This window comes from Ostrea edulis, chromosome 9 (assembly GCF_947568905.1).
Source record: "Ostrea edulis chromosome 9, xbOstEdul1.1, whole genome shotgun sequence".
NCBI classification, from domain to species: Eukaryota; Metazoa; Mollusca; class Bivalvia; order Ostreida; family Ostreidae; genus Ostrea; species Ostrea edulis.
In genome coordinates, this window is record NC_079172.1 from 10,294,589 (window position 1) to 10,317,906 (window position 23,318).

Genomic DNA, 23,318 nt, shown 5'->3' on the forward strand with positions numbered 1-23,318 from the left:
ATAGGCATCCTTCGCTTGGCATAAGGTGTATACATGTGTACTACGTTTGATTGTCCTAACCTCAACGATTCGGTCAATATCCTGCCTACAAGGTTTTCTTAAGAAGCGATACTTGACCTTTGACCTTGAACAAAAACCATCCTCCAATCGGCATGAGAAATATGTAACGAGTTTGACAGACCGAACCCACACAATAATTCGGTCTGTATTCCCGCTGTAAAATGGTTGAAATATTGCCAAAAAAAGGCGTAAATCAGTCGATCTGTATTCTGCCTACAAGGTTTTTCTAGTAACTGATGTTACGACCTTGACCTTGAAAAACAATAGACATCTTCTAATAATGATGATCAAATGTACCAAGTTGTAAGATCCTGGAGCTTACGGTTCATTTACCATTTTGCCAACAAGGTTCGGACGAACGGACGGACAGACAGACGGATGACGTCATACCGTAATACTTATAGGTTATAGACTTTGTATGGGAAAATATGACGACTGAGTTTTTGGCGCGTAGACGGACCGAGCTTGCGAGGTCCGTCCGCGACAAAAAACGAGGTCGTCATATTTTCCCATACAAAGTCTATAACCTTTTTATTACATATTTTCAATTTCATTTAGAAACTAACAATGATTTTATTTTAACAATTTCTTTATTGGTTTATCTGAGTAAAAGATGAAAAACACGAACAATTTGAAAATTAACGGCGTAGTGTATTGATTGTGACGTAATGTTTGCGGGCCGGAATGTTTCCGGGCATATATCGTGTGATATATGCCCGCAAACGTTAAAAGAAAAAAGGAGAGATGAAATTGAAAGTATATAATAAATGTACATTTCGTCTTTGACGGGCATATAAAAATATGGTCATAATATACAGGAAATGAACAAAAAATAACTACAGGTAGTTTCTCACATTTCTTGTATTTCTTTAAAGCACTTCTTTTTACTTTATTTACGCTTTAATCTAAAACAAATTTAGCAGTTACAACACATCACTTAATTTGCGATGTTGATATGAATTTCCTTATAAACAGGGGTGAAGCGTCTATACTGAAAACAAACATGCATTCTCATACTAGATAAAAAGAAATATTAAATGACATATAAGTAACCGACAATGAATGATAACAGAAAAGGGAACATTGCACTGCAGCCACACTTAACATACACGCTGGTATTACAGAAAGCCCACATTGCTTTTCAGTTGCATTGAACTTCTGAGAGGGTATCTACTCTATCAAATGGCACGAATAAAAATGTTGGCATAATCGGCTGTTCATTATCAGATCTTTGACGACATTGCAGCACATTTGTCGGTTATGGAGACCGGTTACTGCATGTCGTCAGTTATAGAATGAAACGGCTGCTTGTCGGTTCCCCCTCTTCTCGTCACGGCTTTCTGCAAGAAAAAAACCCATCTAATATAAATTTAACATTCGATTCAGCAACAAGCATACTTGTTTTGCTTTTTATAGATATATTCAGTGATATTACAGCATATGGAATTAAATTTTTAATTTCAAATTCAGCTAATATCAGGGGAAAATATCACACCGCTAAGAGCTTAACGCCAATCTCTTATCTCAGCTATTAATGATCGGGACTCTTGATAAGCTAGTTAGTCGTAAACACATCATAATCTTCATCTTTAAGATATTCTATTCCCAATGAAGAGGATATTTGCAGCAGGTAAACAATTGATTTAAAGTTGCTGAAAATACTAAACATTATTCTATTATGTAAAATGTATAAGCACACAATTTAAATGACGTTTAGTGTTAATTTATAAGAGATAGAAGTCAAATTTGGAAAAATAAAATTTTAAAAAATATTACACGGTGACTTATGCTTTTTAGTACCCTAATTCAATGGTGATATCATTGTGGATCTTTTTGTACTTTATTTCTTTATTTTTAATCTATGAAAAACGTCTTTTCCCATAGCTATAGATTTTAAAATTAAATTAATTAAGCCACATCTTTCCATTGTGAGATAAATTTCTAAAAGTCTCTCGGTGAACCCACTTTTTTAATATCTTCTGCTGTAGAAAATTTATATAATTTGCTCGATTTTATTCTTCGTTAAGAAAATATTTTGGGGCTGATTAGGAGAAGAACACCTTTATCCTTTGGAAGCGTTCGAGGGTTGGAATCCTGCTTGTGCCCAGGCCGCGTCAAAAATACCAGACGTAAAAATAGGTAGTGATTGCACCTTCGCTAATTGCTCAGTATTTACAAATGAGAGTCTATGGGAAATGGTATTCGGACGAGACTTAAATATGGAGGTCCGAGACCTTAAATATGGAGGTCCGAGACCTTAGATACGGAGGTCTAATACCTTACGTACGAAGGTCCGAAATCCTTACGGAGGTCTGAGATCAGTCCCGTATCGCAGCAGGTGTTGGCAAATTAAATGACCTTCACTGCCACGGCCCTGATCGTCATGTGAAGGTCTACATGTATATTTCAGAAAGTTTCCCTACCGTCGACGACGTTTTAGTATAATATAAGTAAAGATAATTAAAACACAACCGTCTGAAGCTCTTCCTGAAAGTCGCACCCCTTTTTGTGATAATGATAATAGGTCTTTAAATGCGATTCTCCAAAAAGGAAATTCCCGATCCAATGATGAATGGAGCTTTTTTTGTTTGATAAATATTATAGAGAAGGTACGAATATTACTCACCTGCACCTTTCGTTCAGTGCATATATCAAAAATCAGCAATCCAACTCCTACGACTATCCCTATGGCTAACAGAATGAACATGCTGCCGACTTTTTCCATACTTAGTGCATTGCTCTGAAAGAGATATCCCGATGCGTCTTTCTTGCTGTTGAAAGAAGTAATGTATTCCAAATAATCGTCATAAAAATCTGTGTCACAGCCGCCGTCATTCTCCATCCATTTATCTGTCAGCTCCCGAATTTCGCCATCATTCTTCAGCTTAATAATGGCAACGTCAATATTTCTGCAGACATTGGCGTTCGCACACCCGAAAGCATACGACTTCCGAATAAAAGAATGGTGAATAAGCATCAAATCGCACGGTAACTGTCCTACATATTGTCGCGCGCTCAATTCCTCCATGATAAATGCATACTGCCCATTGCTGGTTCTAACTCTTTTGATTCCTTCTTCTGTACTTTTCACCAGTTGGTTGGGATTGTCTTTCAGGTGCTCTCCAATTTTTCTATCTACCTCATCCTTGGCCTCTGTGAAATACTTGTACGTACTTCCCATTTGAACTGTTCCAAATTGTATTCCGGATTGTTCCGAAAGCTGTTTGAATGAATGAGTAGGGGTGGTTGGAATTTGTCTTTGTCCTTGCATCAGGTATACAGCAAAGGCTGATGCCCATGTGACGAATAGAATGATTAGAAACAATGACCAAAAGGCGACTAGAACTCTTGCAGCTCGGGAGGTACATTTGGATGGCGCAAGACTTCCTGAAAAGCAAGTTTTAATGTATAACGAAAAGAGATTGAAGAACTTTGAATAACTTAATTCAAAATATGTAAATGTTTATTGTTAAATAATGATAAAAGTTATGTCGATCAAATTCACATGACTGATAAAATGAGTAGAAGTCAATCTTTTTGCACGTGAGCCGTTTTGGAAGCCTTATCCGCCTTTGGTAAAAATAAGAAAAAACAATTTTCAAAAATATGTGCGATAAATGATTGATTTTATTTCATATTTTCATAAAGAAAAAGTTTTAACCAAGAGATTTGTATGAAAATATGAATTGTTTTTAGAATATTCTAATTAAACATGCTCTTCCCATAGACTTGAAAGGAAAATTCCAAGTGAAATAAATCGAACAGTAATCAAAATTTCAAATTCCTTTAGTGGATTATATTTGTTTTATAAACTCTAAAATGGTATTTGGGACAAACCTTGCGACTGATGTGATAATGCACATGTTACTGTTACGAGAAACAGTGACATCTTTCACATCCGCCAACACAATTTCAGATAAAACAGCGAACTCACTACAAGATGTCTTACTCTTATTCTGCATGGAGCACTCGATAGACTATGGGCTGTTGTGCGTATAGAGCCTGCTCCTGGCTCTGTTATTAAGGGATGATACTTTCTTGGGTCACTATCGCATCAATCTCGGGATCGGAAAAATGAAAAATCCAAATAAGAACCCAGTAGCAGAAAATGCTGTTGGTGAACTTGAGGATGAACTGCCAAGACAAGACCCAAAGGGAGACTCAGACTTAGACTTGCTGCAGCTTTGGCACGACTAAACTCGCGTATTCGTGGCGGGAGTTTATCAGCTCGAGGAATGCACACTCAAAGCAATCAGTTTACCATGAACAACTCCCCATTGTTGACAGAAACATCATCACTCAAAAATATTAACAATGTGGACCTATTATGGCAGCGCGGCGTAGGTAATTTTTCATATGTACCTGCGTATTTCACTGAAAACATTGCATGAGAACACGATATCTGTATATTGTATAATTCACTGATTCAAATATACCTTTTATATATCTTTATCCACATTTAATGCATCTTGCGTAGATAGCCATGCTTTGTTGTATTAGATGGAGCTTAGTCGGGGCGCCACCCTCGTTAGCTACCATTTTCTCTAGCTTAAGAAATATTTTCCTGGTTATAGAATAGGTCTGGGAAATAACATTTAAAAACTAGATGCTGTCATGAGACAGTAATACCCGCACGTAAGTGTTTGCCTTTAAATGTACTCTCTGTCCAAATGGCGGATCCAGAGGGGAATCCGGGGATTGGCACCCCCCCCCCTTTCTGTGGGACATCTTTGTAGTGTTGTTTTTTGTTTTTTTTAAAAATATGATACTGCTAATATTTGTAGGCAATTATTTTTAATGTACAAGTTGAATAAAATATTAACTAGCACTGGGTGATACACGTATATTTATTTTTATCGATTCATTTTTTTTTCCTTCTTTTTTTGGATTCCTGGACCCCCCCCCTTTTTTTTATATCGCTGAATCCTATAATGTTTAACTAGTAAAGAAGCCACAGTGTGATTTGGCTACGTCATTGCATTCCAGTTTCAAAAGGGGATGAAGAAGTTGACTCAGTAATTTGACAACTAGGCCTAACGCTATTAAAACAAAGTACGTACTTAAAGCCAAACCTCGATATACCAAATCTTCAAAACATGACTGAATTCATCGTTTAACGTTTAAACTTACATTTTCGCTACATACCGTTTCGACTGCCAACCAGAGAGAGAGAGAGAGAGAGAGAGAGAGAGAGAGAGAGGGTCAATAACTCGAACTTCTTTCCCATTTCAAAAGAAAGAAATTGCGTTGTCAATAAAACCGACGGGGCTCATATTACTTCGTATTGGGATGGTTTTAAAGGGCAAGTGACTGTAATCGCAAATGAAAGTTCCTAGCAGAAACAACACATAAGACATGGGCGGATCCAGAAGGGGGGGGGGTCTAGGGCGTCTGGACCCCCCCCCCCCCCCTTTGGAGAACCAAAAAGTTTAAGAAATATTAAATTTTAACGAGACTTTGAGTCCAAATGATATGAACGGTAGATACTTACATGTATATGTACTACTAATTGCTTCATTCAAATTTATCAACACTATTATAATTATCATTCAACTCTAGGATAAATAAGACAACACACTGATAATATATTTACGATATTTTCGTCAGATGCAAGTATCGCTTTTAAAAAGAATTCTTAAAAAGTACATTTGTATATATGTAACATAAAAAAATTTGTTTAAGAAGTAGACAATTTGAAAGTGAAAAGGAAGTGCCAGGAAATGTTCAGAATGCAGGACAGAATGCAGGAGTTGCACCATTTACCCTACAGCTTCTGGGGGCCTAGGCCGCCCCCAGCCTACTGGGAGTAACCCCTCTCTCTCTCTCTCTCTCTCATTTCCTTGCGATATCAGAAATAGATAGCGGATAGACGTTGTGAAAAGTATCTAAACGATCAAGTGCTGGACCCCCCCCCCCCTCCACTTCAAAAATTCCTACATCCGCTTCTGTACAAGATATACTTCACAAGAGATAGAATCCGGCAGTAACTCGAAAATCCAGGTTTTCTGCAACTCGTCGTAGTTACTTCAGTGTGTAATTTTTACGACAAGTTTAATTTTTAGTGAATTACATTCTCAAACAAATGTGATAAAAGTTGATGATCAAACATCGTCATATTCCACTTTATAACTATGATCATTTGACCCAGCTGACATTTTTGTGAGCAAAATATTTACGAAGGTAATGTGACCAGGGTTAAATACTAGATGATATAAAGAGAAGAAATAATGGAGTTTGAATGATATCAATGATGTTTATTTGTGTTTGAATGCATGATGGTGATCATTGTACATTGATAAAGTGGCTTTTTATAGGATCCGAAACAGTGACATGTGAGAAAGTTGGTTGGCGGGGATTTCTACTTTCACTTTTGAGGATGCAGTAAACGGACGACAGGAGGGGAAGCTGCGCATTTCCTCGTTGGATGATTTGTGTACATGTGTGGACGTGGATGTCATTTCAGTGAGTTCACTTGGATTTGAGAGGCTGAGCAAAGGCACAAAGAAATTGTTTCCTGAGTATAGAGTCTGAAACGAGGATATTGCATCATTCCTGATCAGGCAAGTCTGGCTTGTTCATTTATTTGATTTATCATTTCTTTTCTTTTTTTTTTTGAATTATTTTTTATTCATTTATTGGTTTACAATATTACAGAAGGTGAAATGTACATGTTTAACTATTTCTGTGTATCATGTATGTGTATTTGTTTTAATTTTTAATTTTCTTTTGGGGGGGGGGGGGGGGGGGGGGCTGTTATCAGTTTGTGTAGAGTGTCAGTTTTGTGTATTACTTAAAGATCAGTACCAGTGTCCTACTGTTGAACATTGGGCAGATATGTAAATTGGCACTTGGTTGGTTTATGCAGTCCTCCCTGACATTGACAGGGCTTTCCCATGGAGACTGTTTTCTAAGTTATGGTAGAGTGTCAGTCATCTATCTGTGTCTCGCAAGTACTTGGTGCAGACAGCTATCATGCTGAATCCCGTGAAGGAAGGGGATATAGACTTCCTTTGGAATGACGTACATACTCAATGTTGCGTCGCTTGTGGAGACCCACATCTTGAAGAGTGACCTTGACTTTTGACCTTGACCCCATTTTTAAAGGTCAACCACCTAAGACTTTGTGGAGGAGAAAGTGATCTTGACCTTTGACCTTGACCCAGTTTCAAGGTCATTCAAGGTCAACAATCCTAGAATATCATGTGACTACTCCTAAAGATGTAGATGGAGCTTTATGATAGAAAACATCATTTTTCGGCCCCTATTTGCCCCCTGGGGCCAATATGAAAATTCCGAAACCTTATTGCACATCTACAGGACATTACTATTCAGCTCCTTGAATATCATGTGACTATTCCTAAAGATGTAGATGGAGTTAAAGTGACAAGCTTTGTGATAGAAAACGTCATTTTTCAGCCCCTATTTGCCCCCTAGGGCCGATATGAAAATTCCAAAACCTTATTGCACATCTACAGGACATTACTATTCAGCTCCCTAAATATCATGTGACTATTCCTAAAGATGTAGATGGAGTTTAAGTGACAAGCTTTGTGATAGAAAACGTCCTTTTTCGGCCCTTATTTGCCCCCTGGGGCCAATATGAAAATTCCGAAACCTTATTGCACATCTACAGGACATTACTAATCAGCTCCTAGAATATCATGTGACTGCTCCTACAGATGTAGATGGAGTTTAAGTGACAAGCTTTATGTTAGAAAATGTCATTTTTCAGGCCCTATTTGCCCCCTGGGGCCAATATGAACATTCTGAAACCTTATTGCACATCTACAGAACTTTGCTATTCAGTTCCTAGAATATCATTTGGATTGCGCTGTAAATGTGGACACAGTTTTAGTGACAACAACCGGGACAGACGGACGGATGGACGGACGGACCGGGATAAAAACAATATACCCGAACTTTCTTTAGAAAGTGCGGGTATAATAACAACGAGACTAATATCATCAGCAGTGCCTTGTAAAGACACACTCGAGAAAGCCTCGCAGCGACGATGCTCTCTCTCTCTCTCAGCTGATGATCTTGTACATGTATACCTATACTCAGATAAAGATAAAACAAATATCCCACCCAAGACACATTGTGGTATTAATCATAATAATTAATGGATGGCAACCAGCTCAGAGCTAACCCGTAGAAAGTCAATAATGGGGAATGATACTGCATCCCATCTCAAATAAAACCACACCGAACACTGTCGTCCTGATGGCTGCGAAACGTATCGCTACCAAAAATGAGCAATATAGTGACCGTAAATCCATTGATCCTTTGCCAGTTGGAACTCCCATTCAACCTAATACTAAACAGACCCGTTATCTTCACAGAATACTACGCATCTTCTGGCCAAATACCACACCGAATGAAGAGCTGTACCGAAGGACTAACACCTCTACCACACGAAATAATAAAGAGAAAATGGTTGTGAATAGGGCACATATGTAGAGGGCACCCGACCTGCACCCCAAGGGTTGCATTGAGATGTACACCACCCGGCAAGAGAAATAGAGGAAGACCGAGAGACCTGGAGGAGATCAGTACAGAAAGAAATGAAGGAGAACTGGACATGGGGGGTCAGGTCCAGAGTTGGACACAAGACAGATACAGCATTGGAAGTCTCTGGTGACGGCCTTATGTGCTGACCAGCACGAATAGGATTAAGTAAGTACTAAGTAAAATAGATTTGAACACAGTCCCTATTAAAGCCCATCTGGGTCCCGAATGTTCACTCTACATAGTGAGCGTCTATGCAAGCGGTTTCATTCCTTACCAGTATAAAGAGACAAACTGAAAGACATGGCACAAACTTTGATCAGAGACTACATGAACACAGAAGTTTACCTTGTAAACACAGTCTATAGAAGATAACAGGAACTGCGTCGGCAATATTCCTCAACAAACTCGACTCAGCATCATCTTCCAAAGGATCAAAACTGTCAAACAGAACATTAAGGGGGTGCTAGATCAACAATACCTAAATTATCATTAAATATTCATTCCCTCCTATCTAGTACAAATAAAAATAAATCAAGCTGCTGCTTTAATAAGATTTTTGATAATGGAACTTTTTTTATTTCACTTACTGTACGAAGACGCCATAGAGAATGGGAATAAGCAAACAAGCAAATAAGAAGGCAATCCACACGCCTGCCTCAAAGGGCTGTAGGAACGTCACAAAACCCTTTACGGCCTCCCAGCCTCGCACACTCGGCTTCTTCATGACGATGGTCAGTCCCACCTCGGCGAAGGGGTGAGCGAAACTAATAACTTTAGCTCTCTCAGCTGTCATGGTTAGACTGGCCGCTGCGATGTCTGCATCCTGCAGAGAAAGTAAGGTTTCATTTTGTTCATGGTATCGATCTCCTATTGATGATGATATAGCGCTTAGTGTAAATTATGACGGCGTGAATGCGTTGCAGTTCACAACCTCATGTATTTTCAAAACTGAAGTACATTCGTGTGAAATTTACGTTCTACTTTCGATTCCCAGCCATCCAAATAGACGTACTATATTCATCTGTATTCATACGCGCATTGTTTACAAGTCAAACACATTCATGAGGAAATGGTTCTCATTACAATTTGTAAAAATATAGGACAAAAACATTGAAAATTAATTACCATATAGAATCTTAAATATTGATAGCCTAAAATTGGATTGAGTTGATTTTCTTTCTGGTCTAGAAATTTCATTGGCAAGATAACGTGCTAGTCTCCATGAGTCTACATCTTATCGCCAGTAATGATCACATTTAATCATGATTTAAAACGCCTTTGTATGATATATGTTACAATTTTAATTGATGCTGATACTTTAGTGTATATTTTTGCAGTTAAAGTTATCCAGATAGAGGTGTCTTTGCTCACAGCACGTACTGCTTCCCTATACAAATATATACATTTCCAATGTTTTTACAATCAATATCTTTCCCATTTGAAATAAAACCCATTTCCTCATGAATGTGAACAATGTGCGTATGAATCTTGATAAATATAGTACGACTATTTTAACGACTGGAAATATTCCGACAGAAATGAAAGTAAAATGAAAATATAAACGGGGGCAATATGTGGATCATCATTCTCTACCCAGAGTTCCGTGCACTACTCGCACTATACCTCTGCCAACGGTTGGTTTAAACTATATTTATTGAATGAAACTTTGCATGAAACATACAAACAGGTGCAAAATGAAACAGGATTCGGAAACAAGCACTACCATTTATAAAAATCCGTCTTCTATTTTACATTGATAAATCAGAATCGTGTTATGGCTATGGCATATATATATGCGAGTCGTCATTTACATGTACATACAAAATAATGATAAAACTGTGGTGATGATAATGTGTGATGGGGTTGTGTGAATATTGCAACATCATTTAGAACATATACATAAGGCTCATATTAGAATGCAAGCATAAGTATTACTGATATATCAGGTTTTATAGGGTACAGCAAATCTTTTACTTTGAATAATAAATTTATGTACTGATTGAAATATAGTTATGTTTTCAGATACTGATAAGTGTGAATTTCCAAAAAGCATAGTGTTTGTGTTAATGTTACACAATATATTGAGTTAGATTTAAAAAAAAAAAAGAAAAAAGATACCTGGCCCTGAGTTGATGGTACAATGGGCATTCTAAGAGATAATGTTTGCTGTCTTTTACTTTACCACATAAGCATAAAGGACTGTCAACAATATTTTTTGTGAATAAATGATACTTTAATGAACTGGAATTCATGTGTAGACGTGCATGTAAAATCTGAGCTTGTCGTGAACTTATGAGAAAGTATGGCGGAGGGGATTTAATATTTATGTTTAGATGCCTTTTGAGATTTTATATTGAGGGGTTGTTTTTCACATCGCCAGAAATGAATTTTTGTATTGCGTGGTTTTACATTTGGTTTGTAAAATATTGTCAGCTTGTCTTGTGTTATCTGCCAACGGTTAATTCACGGGCACTGGAAGTTAATGTAAATATATAGTATGTGCATGTATAACAAGAGGCCCATGGGCCACATCGCTCACCTGAGTCACCTTGGTCCATATCAGAAGACTTTCTATATATATTTGCATGTAAAACCGTAGTCCCTATTATGGCCCCAACCTACCCCTGGAGGCCATAGTTTTTGCAAACTTGAATCTACACTATGTCAGAAAGCTTTCATGTAAATGTGAACTTCTTTGGCCCAATGGTTCACGAGAAGAAGATATTTGAAGATTTTTCCTATATATTTGTATGTAAAACTTTGATCCCTCCTTGTGGCCCCATCCTACCCCCAGGGGCCATGATTTGAACAAACTTGAATCTGCACTATATCAGACAGCTTTCATGTAAATATCAGCTTTTCTGGCTCAGTGGTTCTTGAGAAGATTTTTTAAAAAAAATTCCTATATATTTGTATGTAAAACTTTGATCCCCTATTGTGGCCCCATCCTACAACAGGGGGCCATGATTTGAACAAACTTAACTCTGCTCTATGTTAGGAAGCTGTTCATGTGAATATCAGCTTTTCTGGCTCAGTGGTTCTTGAGAAGAAGATTCTTAAAGATTGTCCCTATATATTTGTATGTAAAACTTTGATCCCCCTTGTAGCCCCATCCAACCCCCAGGGGCCATGATTTGAACAAACTTGAATCTGCACTATGTCAGAAAGCTTTCATGTAAATATCAGCTTTTCTGGCTTAGTGGTTCTTGAGAAGAAAATTTTTAAAGATCTTTCCTATATATTTGTATATAAAACTTTGATCCCCTATTGTGGCCCCATCCGACCCCCGGGGGCCAGGATTTTAACAATTTAGAATCTGCACTACCTAATAAAGCTTATCTATAAATTTCATCTTTTCTAGCCCAGTGGTTCTCGAGAAGAAGATTTTTTAATGACCCTACCCTATTTTTACCTTTTCTTGATTATCTCCCCTTGGAAGGTGGCCTGGCCCTTTATTTTAACAATTTAGAATTCCCTTTACCTAAGGATGCTTTGTGCCAACTTTGGTTGAAATTGGCCCAGTGGTTTTTGAGAAGAAGTTAAAAATGTTAAAAGTTTACAGACGGACAGACGGATGGACAGACGGACGGACGCCGGAATACGGGTGATCAGAAAAGCTCACTTGAGCTTTAAGCTCAGGTGAGCTAAAAAAGGAAGGGTAGGTCACTCATTGCGATTAAACCGGAAGTAAGACAGTCTAGCGAAATTCTTAGGCACTTGGAGGTGTAAAAACATCTTTTCCTTCGAATGAACGGCATTGAAGCGGAACAAAACCGTACAGATATTAAAAGTAAGGTATATGTGAACGATTCATCGCGTCAGGCCGTTTGAGAAACGCCCACAATAACCCAAACCCGAATTTGCCTTAAAAAGAGTGTCCTACCCTTCCTTTTTAATATATTCGATCAGTGCATACTATCTATTCAAGATATATTTCTGGATTCAGGTACTCTTCACACAATTACTCTGAAAAAATATAGTTCCATTCATGATCAGCAGATACAGGATTACAACAAATGTATAGAATATCGATGTGTATGTAATACGTGGGAGAAAACAAAATTAAAGTCAAATGTTTTTAAGAAAAATCACTTTTCCCCCCCAGAAATGTATATAAGAAGTGTTCATATTCCTACGCTAGCTGCTTCCTCAGTCTTTTCGATTGAAATTTTTTTCACGATTGACCCAGCAGGCACGCAACGTTGTTTCAACGTTGATATTTGGATGTGACGTCGAACAACCATTTTTCAACGTTGGTTCAACGTTACTATTTCGACGTCGAAATTTCAACGTTGCACTAACGTTGAATCAACGTTTAGAATCAAGTGTTGGAAGGGTTCCAAATAATTATGTTTTTCTTAATTCGTGTTAATTAATCTGTGTATACTCAATAAAGTATAAATTTATCATTTTGAAAGAGGATTTAAAATTAGTCGACAATTCGACGTCTATATGACGTCTAAGTGACGTTGAAAATAAATGATTTTACAAACACGTACATATTTTGATAAAAATTATTTAAAAAAAAAAAAATCAGTATAAGATGTAAAAAAAAAAAAAAAAAAAAAAAAAAAAAAAGGTCTAATATGTTTTTAAAATACATGTTTGGCTACTATTAAAGGGCGGGTAACTCTAATTCCGGTTTATGACAGGAAGTGTACGATTAAAAGCGCGGGCTTTCAGCGAGGTAAACAAAGGAAGACAAAGAGAGGGAATATACGATCTACACGAACTGAGCGGTGCTAGAGGTAAACATTACTAATTGATATAGAAAAATAATGTTAAATTGCAAATAATTAAGTAGATTTTAATGTTTTGATTTAATAGGAATTAATTACATTGAGTGATTGCAACACGGGGAATACAGCGAATGCATGTTATGCTGATCGCAGTTATGTATTATATAGATTACTTAGTACAATATAACTTACATGTCAACTTAGATTTAATAAGAAGTAGTACGTATAGACAACAAATATAACATGCAGCCACACTTATAATTAGATCAGATCAGAACGTTCAAGGAAAAAGCCATGCGTGGATCTAGAGACAGGGTCCCCCTTGGAATTTGCTGAGTTATTAAATGTACATAGTAAAGTAACAAAAAATGACCATGGACCCCCGATTCGTTTAACTTGAAAGTCGTGGATATTATGCCTAAGGAGTAGGAAATCGGCTCGATCATCACCACTTCCACCCCCCCCCCCCACCCCCCCCCCCCCCCCCCCACTCGAAATGGGTTTTTCACGTGTGGAGAATTCTGTTTTCTTTTTCTTTGCTTGTCAAGAAAAAATCTAAATGGCCTGGATTTTTTGTTTGGACTGGGGTGGGGAAAAATATGGATTCATGCCTGAAAAGGGGGATTAAGTAACTGAATTTAGTTTTGTAAGATTGTTCTGTTGTACGTGTGTGGGCCCAGATTCGGTGTATGAATGGCGGTATACATAAATTCCTAAATTATTAAGATATTTTAATTGACAACTTATGTGAAATAACATAAAATTGACATAAATACATGTGAATTAAGGCCTGCCATTCGTTGGGGGGGGGGGGGGGGTGTTGTTGTAAAATGCCTTCTCAATTCTCGCATTTTTCCCCATACAGATGTTTGGCTAATGACATGATGGCAAGAATGAATTTGTGAGCAAACAAGGGAAAGGCAGCCTTCAGCAGAACAATTCTGTATTCCGTTATAAAAGGTAGATATCACGTTTTATTTAACATATCACTAAAAGGTTAGAAAGAAAAGTAATCCAGAAATATGCAAGTTCATGATCTACCTTAAACATGTTAAATGCTCAATTAACACTTTAACTGATATATGATTTTTGATTAATTTCAGAATGTGTACTTGCCAGCAATCCAAGGGCAACTGAAAGCAACATAGACTAGATCATGGGGAACCCCTGAAAGAGCTGGAGGAGGTGGCCGAAAAAAGAACAATGGACTAATAGGCTTTAATTAAAAATATAGTTTTTTGTGGGTCACTCACACTCTTGGAAAAAAACCACTCTAGTTAAATATCTTAACTATTGCTTCTGCAATAGAAAGTAATTATCAAAGTTAATAAATCTTATACTATCATTCTATTAATTTTTGTTTTTGAATGGAAATTTAATTTTTGAAACCATGTGAAAAATCTGACAAATTTATTTTGCCTTTCATTTGCGTGTATAAATGAATTTAACCTTGTATCATTGTTGTAATTTTTTACAGTGGAAGTTATAGAGTTTCACTTGTATTATTCATGTTGTTGTCATTATTCTTTTTGTAAGAATTAAATTAGGGAAGTAAGGATTAGTAATTGTATTTAGAATTGTGGATTACAGCCTGATGTTTACCATTTTTCAGCATGTACACTCAACTTTGCAATAAAGATCAATAATATTTTCAAAACCTTCTTTCAACCTTATTTCAACGTCACATCAACGTCATAAATTGACGTTGAATCAACGTAAGTTTTCAACGTCGATTCAATTAACAAATCCAACCAAATTTCAACGTCATTTCAACGTCACAATACGACGTTGTTTCAACGTTGATGTGCCTGCTGGGTGATTATACTATTGCAACAATTATATTACTTTGATGAATATTGTTCGTTAATTATCATACAATTTCTTCTGAGAGAGAATGTTAATCGTTAATTTATGTGGGGTTTTCCCGTTGTTTAATGACGAAATGCGTATACAAAACTCAACACCTGGATTCGGACCACAATTAAAAGGTGAAGGTCACCAGTCTGAAGATATTTGCAATGTATTCAGTGTGACATATACATGTCTATTAATTTTTTTAAGGGTTTCTTTGCTGTTAAGGTTATACCATACACAAAATTTGGAGAAAGTGTAGATTACATCAATCCTTCTTGTTTTTGCCATTCTAAAGTTCACATTAATTTGTTAAATGGTAAAAACTAGAGTACAATTGTATTTATTCCGAGAGATTTCAATTTTTTCATGTCTTTGCTTTGAATTTCCATACAGATATAAAAGGAGAAATTTGGGAAGAATGATGAAATAAGACTGGTTTGATAGGGAAATTTTGTGATAGAAATGATCATTTTTAGCAAATATTAAGCCTGCACAAAGTATGTGCCCCAATAAGTTGTATTAATAGGTATACGCATTCTCATGTAGTATTTTTAAAGCTATACTTTTCTGCTGTATTTTAATAAATTTGCTAATCCCCAACTTCCTTGATTTCCTTCTTTATCATTCGACAAAAAAGCATAAATATCTTTGTACCGTATTTGTGTCATCTATCCATTTTTTCATATGTCTTGCAAGCACCGGTGTGTGCACTGTTTGCTAGTGACAAAAGACTGGTGACGGTATTTGCTACGGACATGAAGGACTATACACCAGTTTCATAACAAGTGCAGTCTTTTCTTAGAGATCAGCTGAGCATAGTGAAAATTCAAGTAAATTAAAAGTCGAATATCTTGGATATGGGGTAACCCATATCTATTCTTGTTTATACATGCACATACTATATATTTACATTAACTTCCAGTGCCCGTGGGTTAATTTACAGAAACCTTGTAAAAGTTCCTAAAATCCAATATCAATTTTATGTTTTGGACTAAATATTTAGTCATGTTATGAAATGCTTTTGGTGCAATTAAATTGATGCTTACTGTAAATTGTTTAAAATCGCTGTTTTCTTATCCTAAATTGGAACTACTTCGTAATATGCGTATGAATGTAGGACATTCAAGTGGTGGAAATTTAATGCATGAACTCAAAAGTAAGAAAGACTGTAAAAATACAATAAAACTTGTAAAATAAGAGACAAACAACTAAATGTTAAAAATGCATACATAATAAAGTGCCAGTGGGCTATGAAAAGAGCCCTGATGTATCACCTGTTGCCAGAACTTTTAAAGGGAAAGGAAACGAGAATGGCTATTCACATCATGTGATTATACTGTCACGTGATTCCGGGGTGTAAGTGAATCTTGCGTAACGCGCCCTCTCGTGAGAGAATGTTGGACCATAGGCATGTGTTTCTAACAGAAACATGATATTCTAAGTTGAAATAAAAATGTGTTTCAAGATATATTTTATTTGAATCTTGAAAGATGTAAATGAAAGGTGAAGATAAGAAACAGTTATCAATCTCATAACTCCTATAAGCAATACAAAATAGAGACTTGGGCAAACACGGACCCCTGAATATATCAGAGGTGGGATCAGGTGTCTAGGAGTAAGCATTAATTCCCTGTCGATCAGTCACACCCGCCATGAGCCTGTAATAGTTATATTTCATTAGAAGTCTTAAAATTATTGCTAGAGCTGCATGCAACAAGTATAGAATATTTGTAGCCTTGACCTTTAACCTCATACATGTAATTATGAGTCATCCTTGTATATGATCTGGACGTTAAAGTTCAGATTCAACAGGGGCACACTCTGGTCTAGATGATAACGACTAGAACCCGGTTTAACCTCGCTTATATATTTGGAAATCTGGATTCATGCTGTAAATTTCATTTTTGAAAATACATAAGGGTATACATCCTCACAATTTCAGAGGTCCTGAGTCCACTCGGTGTCCGTGGGAACACGGACAAGAGTGGACTCAGGACCCCTGACATTCTAAAAATGAAGGGTATAAACTAATCTCGGTTGAGATTCGGCTCGGCTGAACATTTGGACTGACGCCCTCACCGGTGAAGGCGTCAGTCCAAATATTCAGCCGAGCCGAATCTCAACCAAGATTAGGTATAAACAGCAACGCTTTTTATGCTGACGTAAAGCAGCGCAGTTCGTGCGGCCGCTCATGTACATGTATTTTCAAAAATGAAATTCATTTCCTAGATATACATTTGAGTTATAACGTTTAATTGTCACAAAGGTAAAACTCGATATATCAAAGCTAGTACAACTGTACTTACACTTATTGCAAAATACTACTATTTAAGCTTCAATATCAAGACCAAAAGCAGGTTTTGAAGGGAAAAAGAAAGATAATTGTCTAATTGTGAAACACTATTCCGATATTGAGGTCATGCTCGGTTGTTGTCCTAGATTTATGACCTTGACCTTTATCAATTGTACATACATTTCAGCTAACTACATGCAAGAATGATTCAAATTTAACGAAAGTTTCGGTTGATGATAGACAAAGATAAAGAGAGAAACCAAAAACCCCTCTACCGATCTTCGATCTCGGAGGCATGGTGATACATCAGAGCAAGGTTAGCATTCTATTATACTTTCTTTTATGTCCCTGCCATCGAAGACTGAAGTAGTTTGGTCTATGTGTCTGTTTGTCTGCAACGCTAACTTGGGTCGTGACTTTTAAACTATTCAAGCTAAGTGATGGGTTAAGGTCAACACTGCGAATGATAAAGGTCATGCATAAAATTCAAGGTCACAATTGAACATGATCACGGACGGGGAATATTGTTTCTCGTGGACATTTTTGTAAATCAAGTTTGTTGTGTGGCATGCAGAGGGTAGTTGGCGATAGGTGGGTCAATGATCTACCAATTGTGTGCTCATCCATTTATCTAGGTGGATTCACATGTTTACAACAAAGCCATTGTGCACTACACATTGTTCCTTGCGACACACTCTCAATACCTAATACGATACATGTAAAACATACCCCTTTGATTAGTTCCCCTATCATTCCAGTCCAGTTATTATATTTGTCTTGGGTGCCAAACCTGAAGTCTCCAACATGACTAATTTCAAACTTTGCGTTGATAATTGGTTCTATTTTTCTTAACAAGTCGGGAATCAGGCCTTTGAATTCAGTAAGAGCGCCTTCCTTTTTAATTACGAAAGGATTATCCTGAAAAATAAAACATCATAAAATCATTGTGAACATTTGTGAAATTTTTTTAGTTGTAATATTTAATCAACTATCACATTTTATATCAAATTAATATATCACATATCCATCTACATACATATACGTACATGTACATTTATACACCAACACACACATTGAAGATATGTACACGCGTTAATGTAAAAGTCATTTTAAATATAGAAGAAAAAAGAAGAGAAAAAAAATAAGAAAGGAAAGAAAAGAGGAGAGAAAGTTAAATAAATGAAAAAATACAAATAATAATAATATAAATGGGGCACGTGTTCGGGGGGGGGGGGTAGTAAGCAAAATTAGTTTTCTAATAAAAATATTAATGAATACATACAAATTATAACATATCACATATATACTGCCAGTTGTTTTTAACCTCAGTATATTTACATTGTTTTAACAATAAACAAATTTCTATCATGATTCTTTCTTCAATTATTGCTTTGTACTTAGCAAAGGGTGGCTTTTGTACTTAATCAAAAATATATAATTCTTAATTATCAAAGTTATCAAATTTTGTACTTTATAAGCATCCTTGTTCTTATATTCACCAAATAATATTGTTGTTCTGTCAAAAGATAAAGATATTCTAAACTTGTATAACACCCAGCAAATAGATGTTCAATTGATTCAATTTCATTATTGCAGAAACAACATGTTGGGGATTCTTTAATCTTAAGTTTTTATAGATATGAATTTGTGGGAATTTGGAACTGTAGCCAATGAAGGTTTGATTCCTGTGTGACTTTAAAGGGGAGTTTAAAAATTTTGCTCCATTCACTTGAATTGAAATGGTATCCATATTCATTCCATTTTAATATTGAAGTACTTGTTTCTTTCTTTCTATCAATGAGAATATTATACATATCTTTATATTCTTTCCTATTGATGTAGAATATTATCATAGAGCTAGGCATAATTGGTCAATAGGAAAGCATCGTATCATTTTGTTTTCTATTTACAAAAACTGTCCATCACTGCCCGTTCCAGACCACAATATTCAACAAAATTTGTTTTTACATTTGTGAAATGTAGTTTCGACGTATCCTGTTTGCAATGAATATGATTCAAATTTCCTTCAATCCTATCTAATGAAAAGTGAAGATAACAAACAGTGATAAATCGCATAAATCCTATAAAGAATTGAGAGCGGGGCAAAAACGGACCTCTGGAAACACCAGAGAAATAAGCATCCCGGTGGCACCCGCCATGAGCCCTTTATCTTGATGTACGATTCTCTGGATTAGGTATTACGACAAACATCACGTGAACATTGTCTATGCAGATTTTGTTATTATTCGCCGGGTTAGTCAAACCGCACTACTGTGAAATGTCCTCGCGTTGCTCCTTAGTCGGAATATGTACTTCAAGTACTGTGATCCCACATCTTAAGGTGGCTAAGTACACCCAGAAATAGTTTCTCAAATCAGTACGAATTGATTTAATTATGAAAGATATGATGATATACAATAAGCATATATGGCCAAAAAGGCAGAAAATATACAAATTTGGATAAAAACATTATTTCAACACATATGAACAAAAGACTCTGGGGGATTTGAACTCGAGATCTGTGGTTCACCAGACCAATGCTTTAACCACTGAGCTAGCATGATATACAAACAAATCGATCGATACAAATAATTTCACAAAACATTTAAATCGCCATCTTGCCATATAAAGTATAAGCTTTAGTGTAGTGAGCTACCTTAAATTATATCGTGATATGTACAGATGCCTCCCAAGCACACATCGAGAATAATTTAATTCTAAATCCAAGGGCTGGAATAAAACGTAATTTAAATCTTCGGCGGCGGTACAACAATGGTGTTCATGAGTTACCTGATACGACCACTTTAAAAACATGTATCTTACGTAACGACTCTACTCAAAGGTGTTAGAACACAAACGAGAGGCGTGATACTTACATTCAAACAGGAATTTGATGTGAAGCCCCAAAAAAGCGTAAATTATCCCATCGTATAAAACGCAAAATTTGATAAAGTGATTTAACATTTAGGTGGGGAGGGGGCACTATGGCAAGATGGTAAATTAAGTAAAATATGTAAATATCAATTATGATTTCTCTCTCTTGATCCTTGTGAAATCGACAGTATTAAAAAGATTGATAAACTTTATTTGATATCGATTTTATGCCTTATTTTAAGTGGACATGAAAACATGACTAATATGATAACCCAAACTTTGAGGCCTTCCCTGGAAATAATAGCGTAACTGACCATCAGTTTCCAGCTCGTGTTTTCTGTGTCTTAACGAATAGGAATGCTCTTTATAGATACACAAACGTGGATTGTCCTTTGGTTATTCTAAATATTTCATCAAGAAACGGAAAACGTGCGCAATATTTCCGAATCCATATGCATGTACATTCGCCTTCGTTGCATTACGTGCAGGTGAGTAACTCGCCTGCATTCGATAAGCTTTCTCATCATATACATGCTGTAAAAGCACAGGAATAGAATTTTCTATAATTCTAATCGTCAGTGTTGTATGTAAATTGTACATGTAAAGAATGTATGATCATGACCGGCCTTGTCTTCAATGTGCACGGATTGTGTATGTTGATGCAGATCTGTGAATTCCCGTACATTCTAGTCACGCATCATTAAGTTCTGAATTATTCATCGTACACGGTCTGTTGGTAAGTTCGGAGGCTACGGTATCTTCACCTTATACGCGCATGCAATGGTGTCTGTATTTATCATGGGAGATATGCACGCTTCGAGGGCTAGACTAGCGAATAAGTCAATTGTAACAACCATGTATCAGAATGTATACGGCTCCCAAAGACTAGGATCCCGTGGGGATCCGGGTTAGAATAGGTCCTCAGTACCCCCCCCCCCCTTCCATGCTTGTCGTAAGAGGCGATTAATTGGGGCGGTCCTTCGGATGAGACCACAAAAACCGAGGCCCCGTGTCACAGCAGGTGTGGCACGATAAAGATCCCTCCCTACTCAATGGCCATAAACGCCGAGCATAGGCCTAAATTTTGCAGCCCTTCACCGGCAGTGGTGACGTCTCCATATGAGTGAAATATTCTCTAGAGGGACGTAAAACAATATTTAATCAATCAATTAATCCAAACACTTGGTTTCTTCAGAAGAAATATGGAAAGCAGGCGTTACGGGTATGAGCGAAATTCATAACTTCATGTCAGCTTTAACGTCATAAAAACGCAGTAAATTTATCTTCTTGCCCCCATAAAACAATCGATGCATGATCCGGGTGTGGAAGGTGTGAATGCAACTTAAAAGATAAGCGTTCGTTTTTGGTGTGCGTCGATGAAATGAAGTTGTGATAAGCAGTGGAAATTAGTCATCGGCTTGGATTGAGTATGCATGACAGGATTTGTCTCTTCCAGTTTCCATTTGAATGATTGTATTCTGATCTGATATTGTCACGAAATGTAAATAATACGCGGTCGTCATGTTTTAACAGGTACAAATCGGGGTGTTTTAAACAAGCTAACTGTCGCCAGTAAATCGTGTATAGTAATATTCAAACTCATGATTCAGTTTGTCGGCATATTGCACACAACAAAAGATTCTTTTCGATAGACGTACATAAATAGACATTGAGAAATAAATACAAACACTCACAAGAATCGTGGTGACCTTGTACGTCACATTCTGTCCCTGCAAAATATATATACACGTTTTTACTTTAGAATAAATGTGGCTATATTGAATAAAATTCTGGAGTAATATCATGACATGAACTTACTGAAGTTAGAGAAGCTAGGCCACAGAGTAGAAACAGACACACGTGACGGGTCCCCATGTTAAAATCCTATACTCTCTGATTCTCGTGAAGAGGATCTTAAATAGTGACTGCACGTAGGTCGGTAAACCGTGTCATGTGTTTTAAATGTACACAGACAGTTTTAACCTTAATTCTTCGATCGATAAACCGAGTGCGCATTTTCATGCATATACTATTATACACACAAAGATAAACCCTCCTGTGAACTTAAAAATGTTCATGGTTGTGAGATGCTTTCCAGGGATTATCAAGGGAGAAATGAAGGCATGGATATTCTAGGGGGTTATGAGGCATGGCAGCCTGGAAAAATGTTCCCCATAAATGAAATAAACTTGTGGGTTTTGAGAGTTTTCTACCATAAAGTAATCCGTTTCGTTCTCGTTTCTCCAGGCGATATGACAAGCAAAAGAAGAACTCGAGCAAAGAGCAAAATTACTTTCTTGATAAAGGAACAAATTCAGCCCCCCCCCCCTTTCTCTCTCTCTTAAAAGAGGAACGAGCCGAGTTTACTGAATCGGCGTTCGGATATTTTCATGAATATTATTTGTCTCACTGTTTTGAATTTTGGAGAATCTCTGGTTTTAAGGTACTGTTATGATGTTATTATGTACGTTTCTGATTTAAAATTACAGACTATTGCAAACAGTGCAGTCTGAAAACGATCAAATAATGATACATGTACTACATATATAAGTGGTTTAATGAGAGATAACCATGTGTTACAAATAGAATAGGATGTGGAGAGGATCGGGAAGTATCCCTCCTCTAACACCAACCACAAAACCAGATCTAGACCAAGAACACCGATTCAATCAGGATAAAGCAAGAAACCATTCAAACCCGTCCACATTTGTACACTTCTCTGAGTTAAGAAGGTGGAAACGTGAACAAATAGGAATGTTTTATATCATAGATCATTTAGTAGAAAAATATATTAACTGATAGTTTGCGACATTTTAAACATATTAAACTAGTTTTTACCCAGAAATTACGTGCATATGATAAACTGCTGCATTCAAGCTAAACAAAGAGAAAATGATCAGATGTATTGTATATCATTAATAAAAATGATGGTGGGTGGTGTCCTGTAGATGTGCAATAAGGTTTCGGGATTTTCAATTTTATCCTCG

The 23,318-nt window shown here is 36.7% G+C and overlaps 1 protein-coding gene and 1 long non-coding RNA gene across 3 annotated transcripts; one reads left to right on the forward strand and one right to left on the reverse strand.

Moving 5' to 3' along the window:
* Positions 1-903: 903 nt before the first annotated feature.
* On the reverse strand, positions 904-22,383 carry LOC125658567 (glutamate receptor 3-like). 2 transcript variants are annotated; one of them, XM_048889852.2, is made up of 7 exons: positions 22,150-22,383; positions 22,026-22,061; positions 18,187-18,375; positions 9,159-9,394; positions 8,917-9,008; positions 2,687-3,447; positions 904-1,400 (listed from the first exon to the last, which is right to left on the reverse strand). In XM_048889852.2, the coding sequence occupies exons 1-7, from the start codon at positions 22,204-22,206 to the stop codon at positions 1,332-1,334; spliced, it is 1,440 nt and encodes a 479-aa protein (XP_048745809.2). In that variant the 5' UTR covers positions 22,207-22,383; the 3' UTR covers positions 904-1,331. The 2 variants fall into 2 exon arrangements, with proteins under 2 accessions (XP_048745809.2, XP_056004463.1); XM_056148488.1 differs by having other exon boundaries at positions 904-3,447; positions 22,150-22,346.
* On the forward strand, positions 13,179-15,762 carry LOC125658568 (uncharacterized). The gene is made up of 3 exons (XR_007363764.2): positions 13,179-13,319; positions 14,176-14,270; positions 14,414-15,762. It is a non-coding gene; the product is annotated as an uncharacterized LOC125658568 (long non-coding RNA).
* Positions 22,384-23,318: the final 935 nt, after the last annotated feature.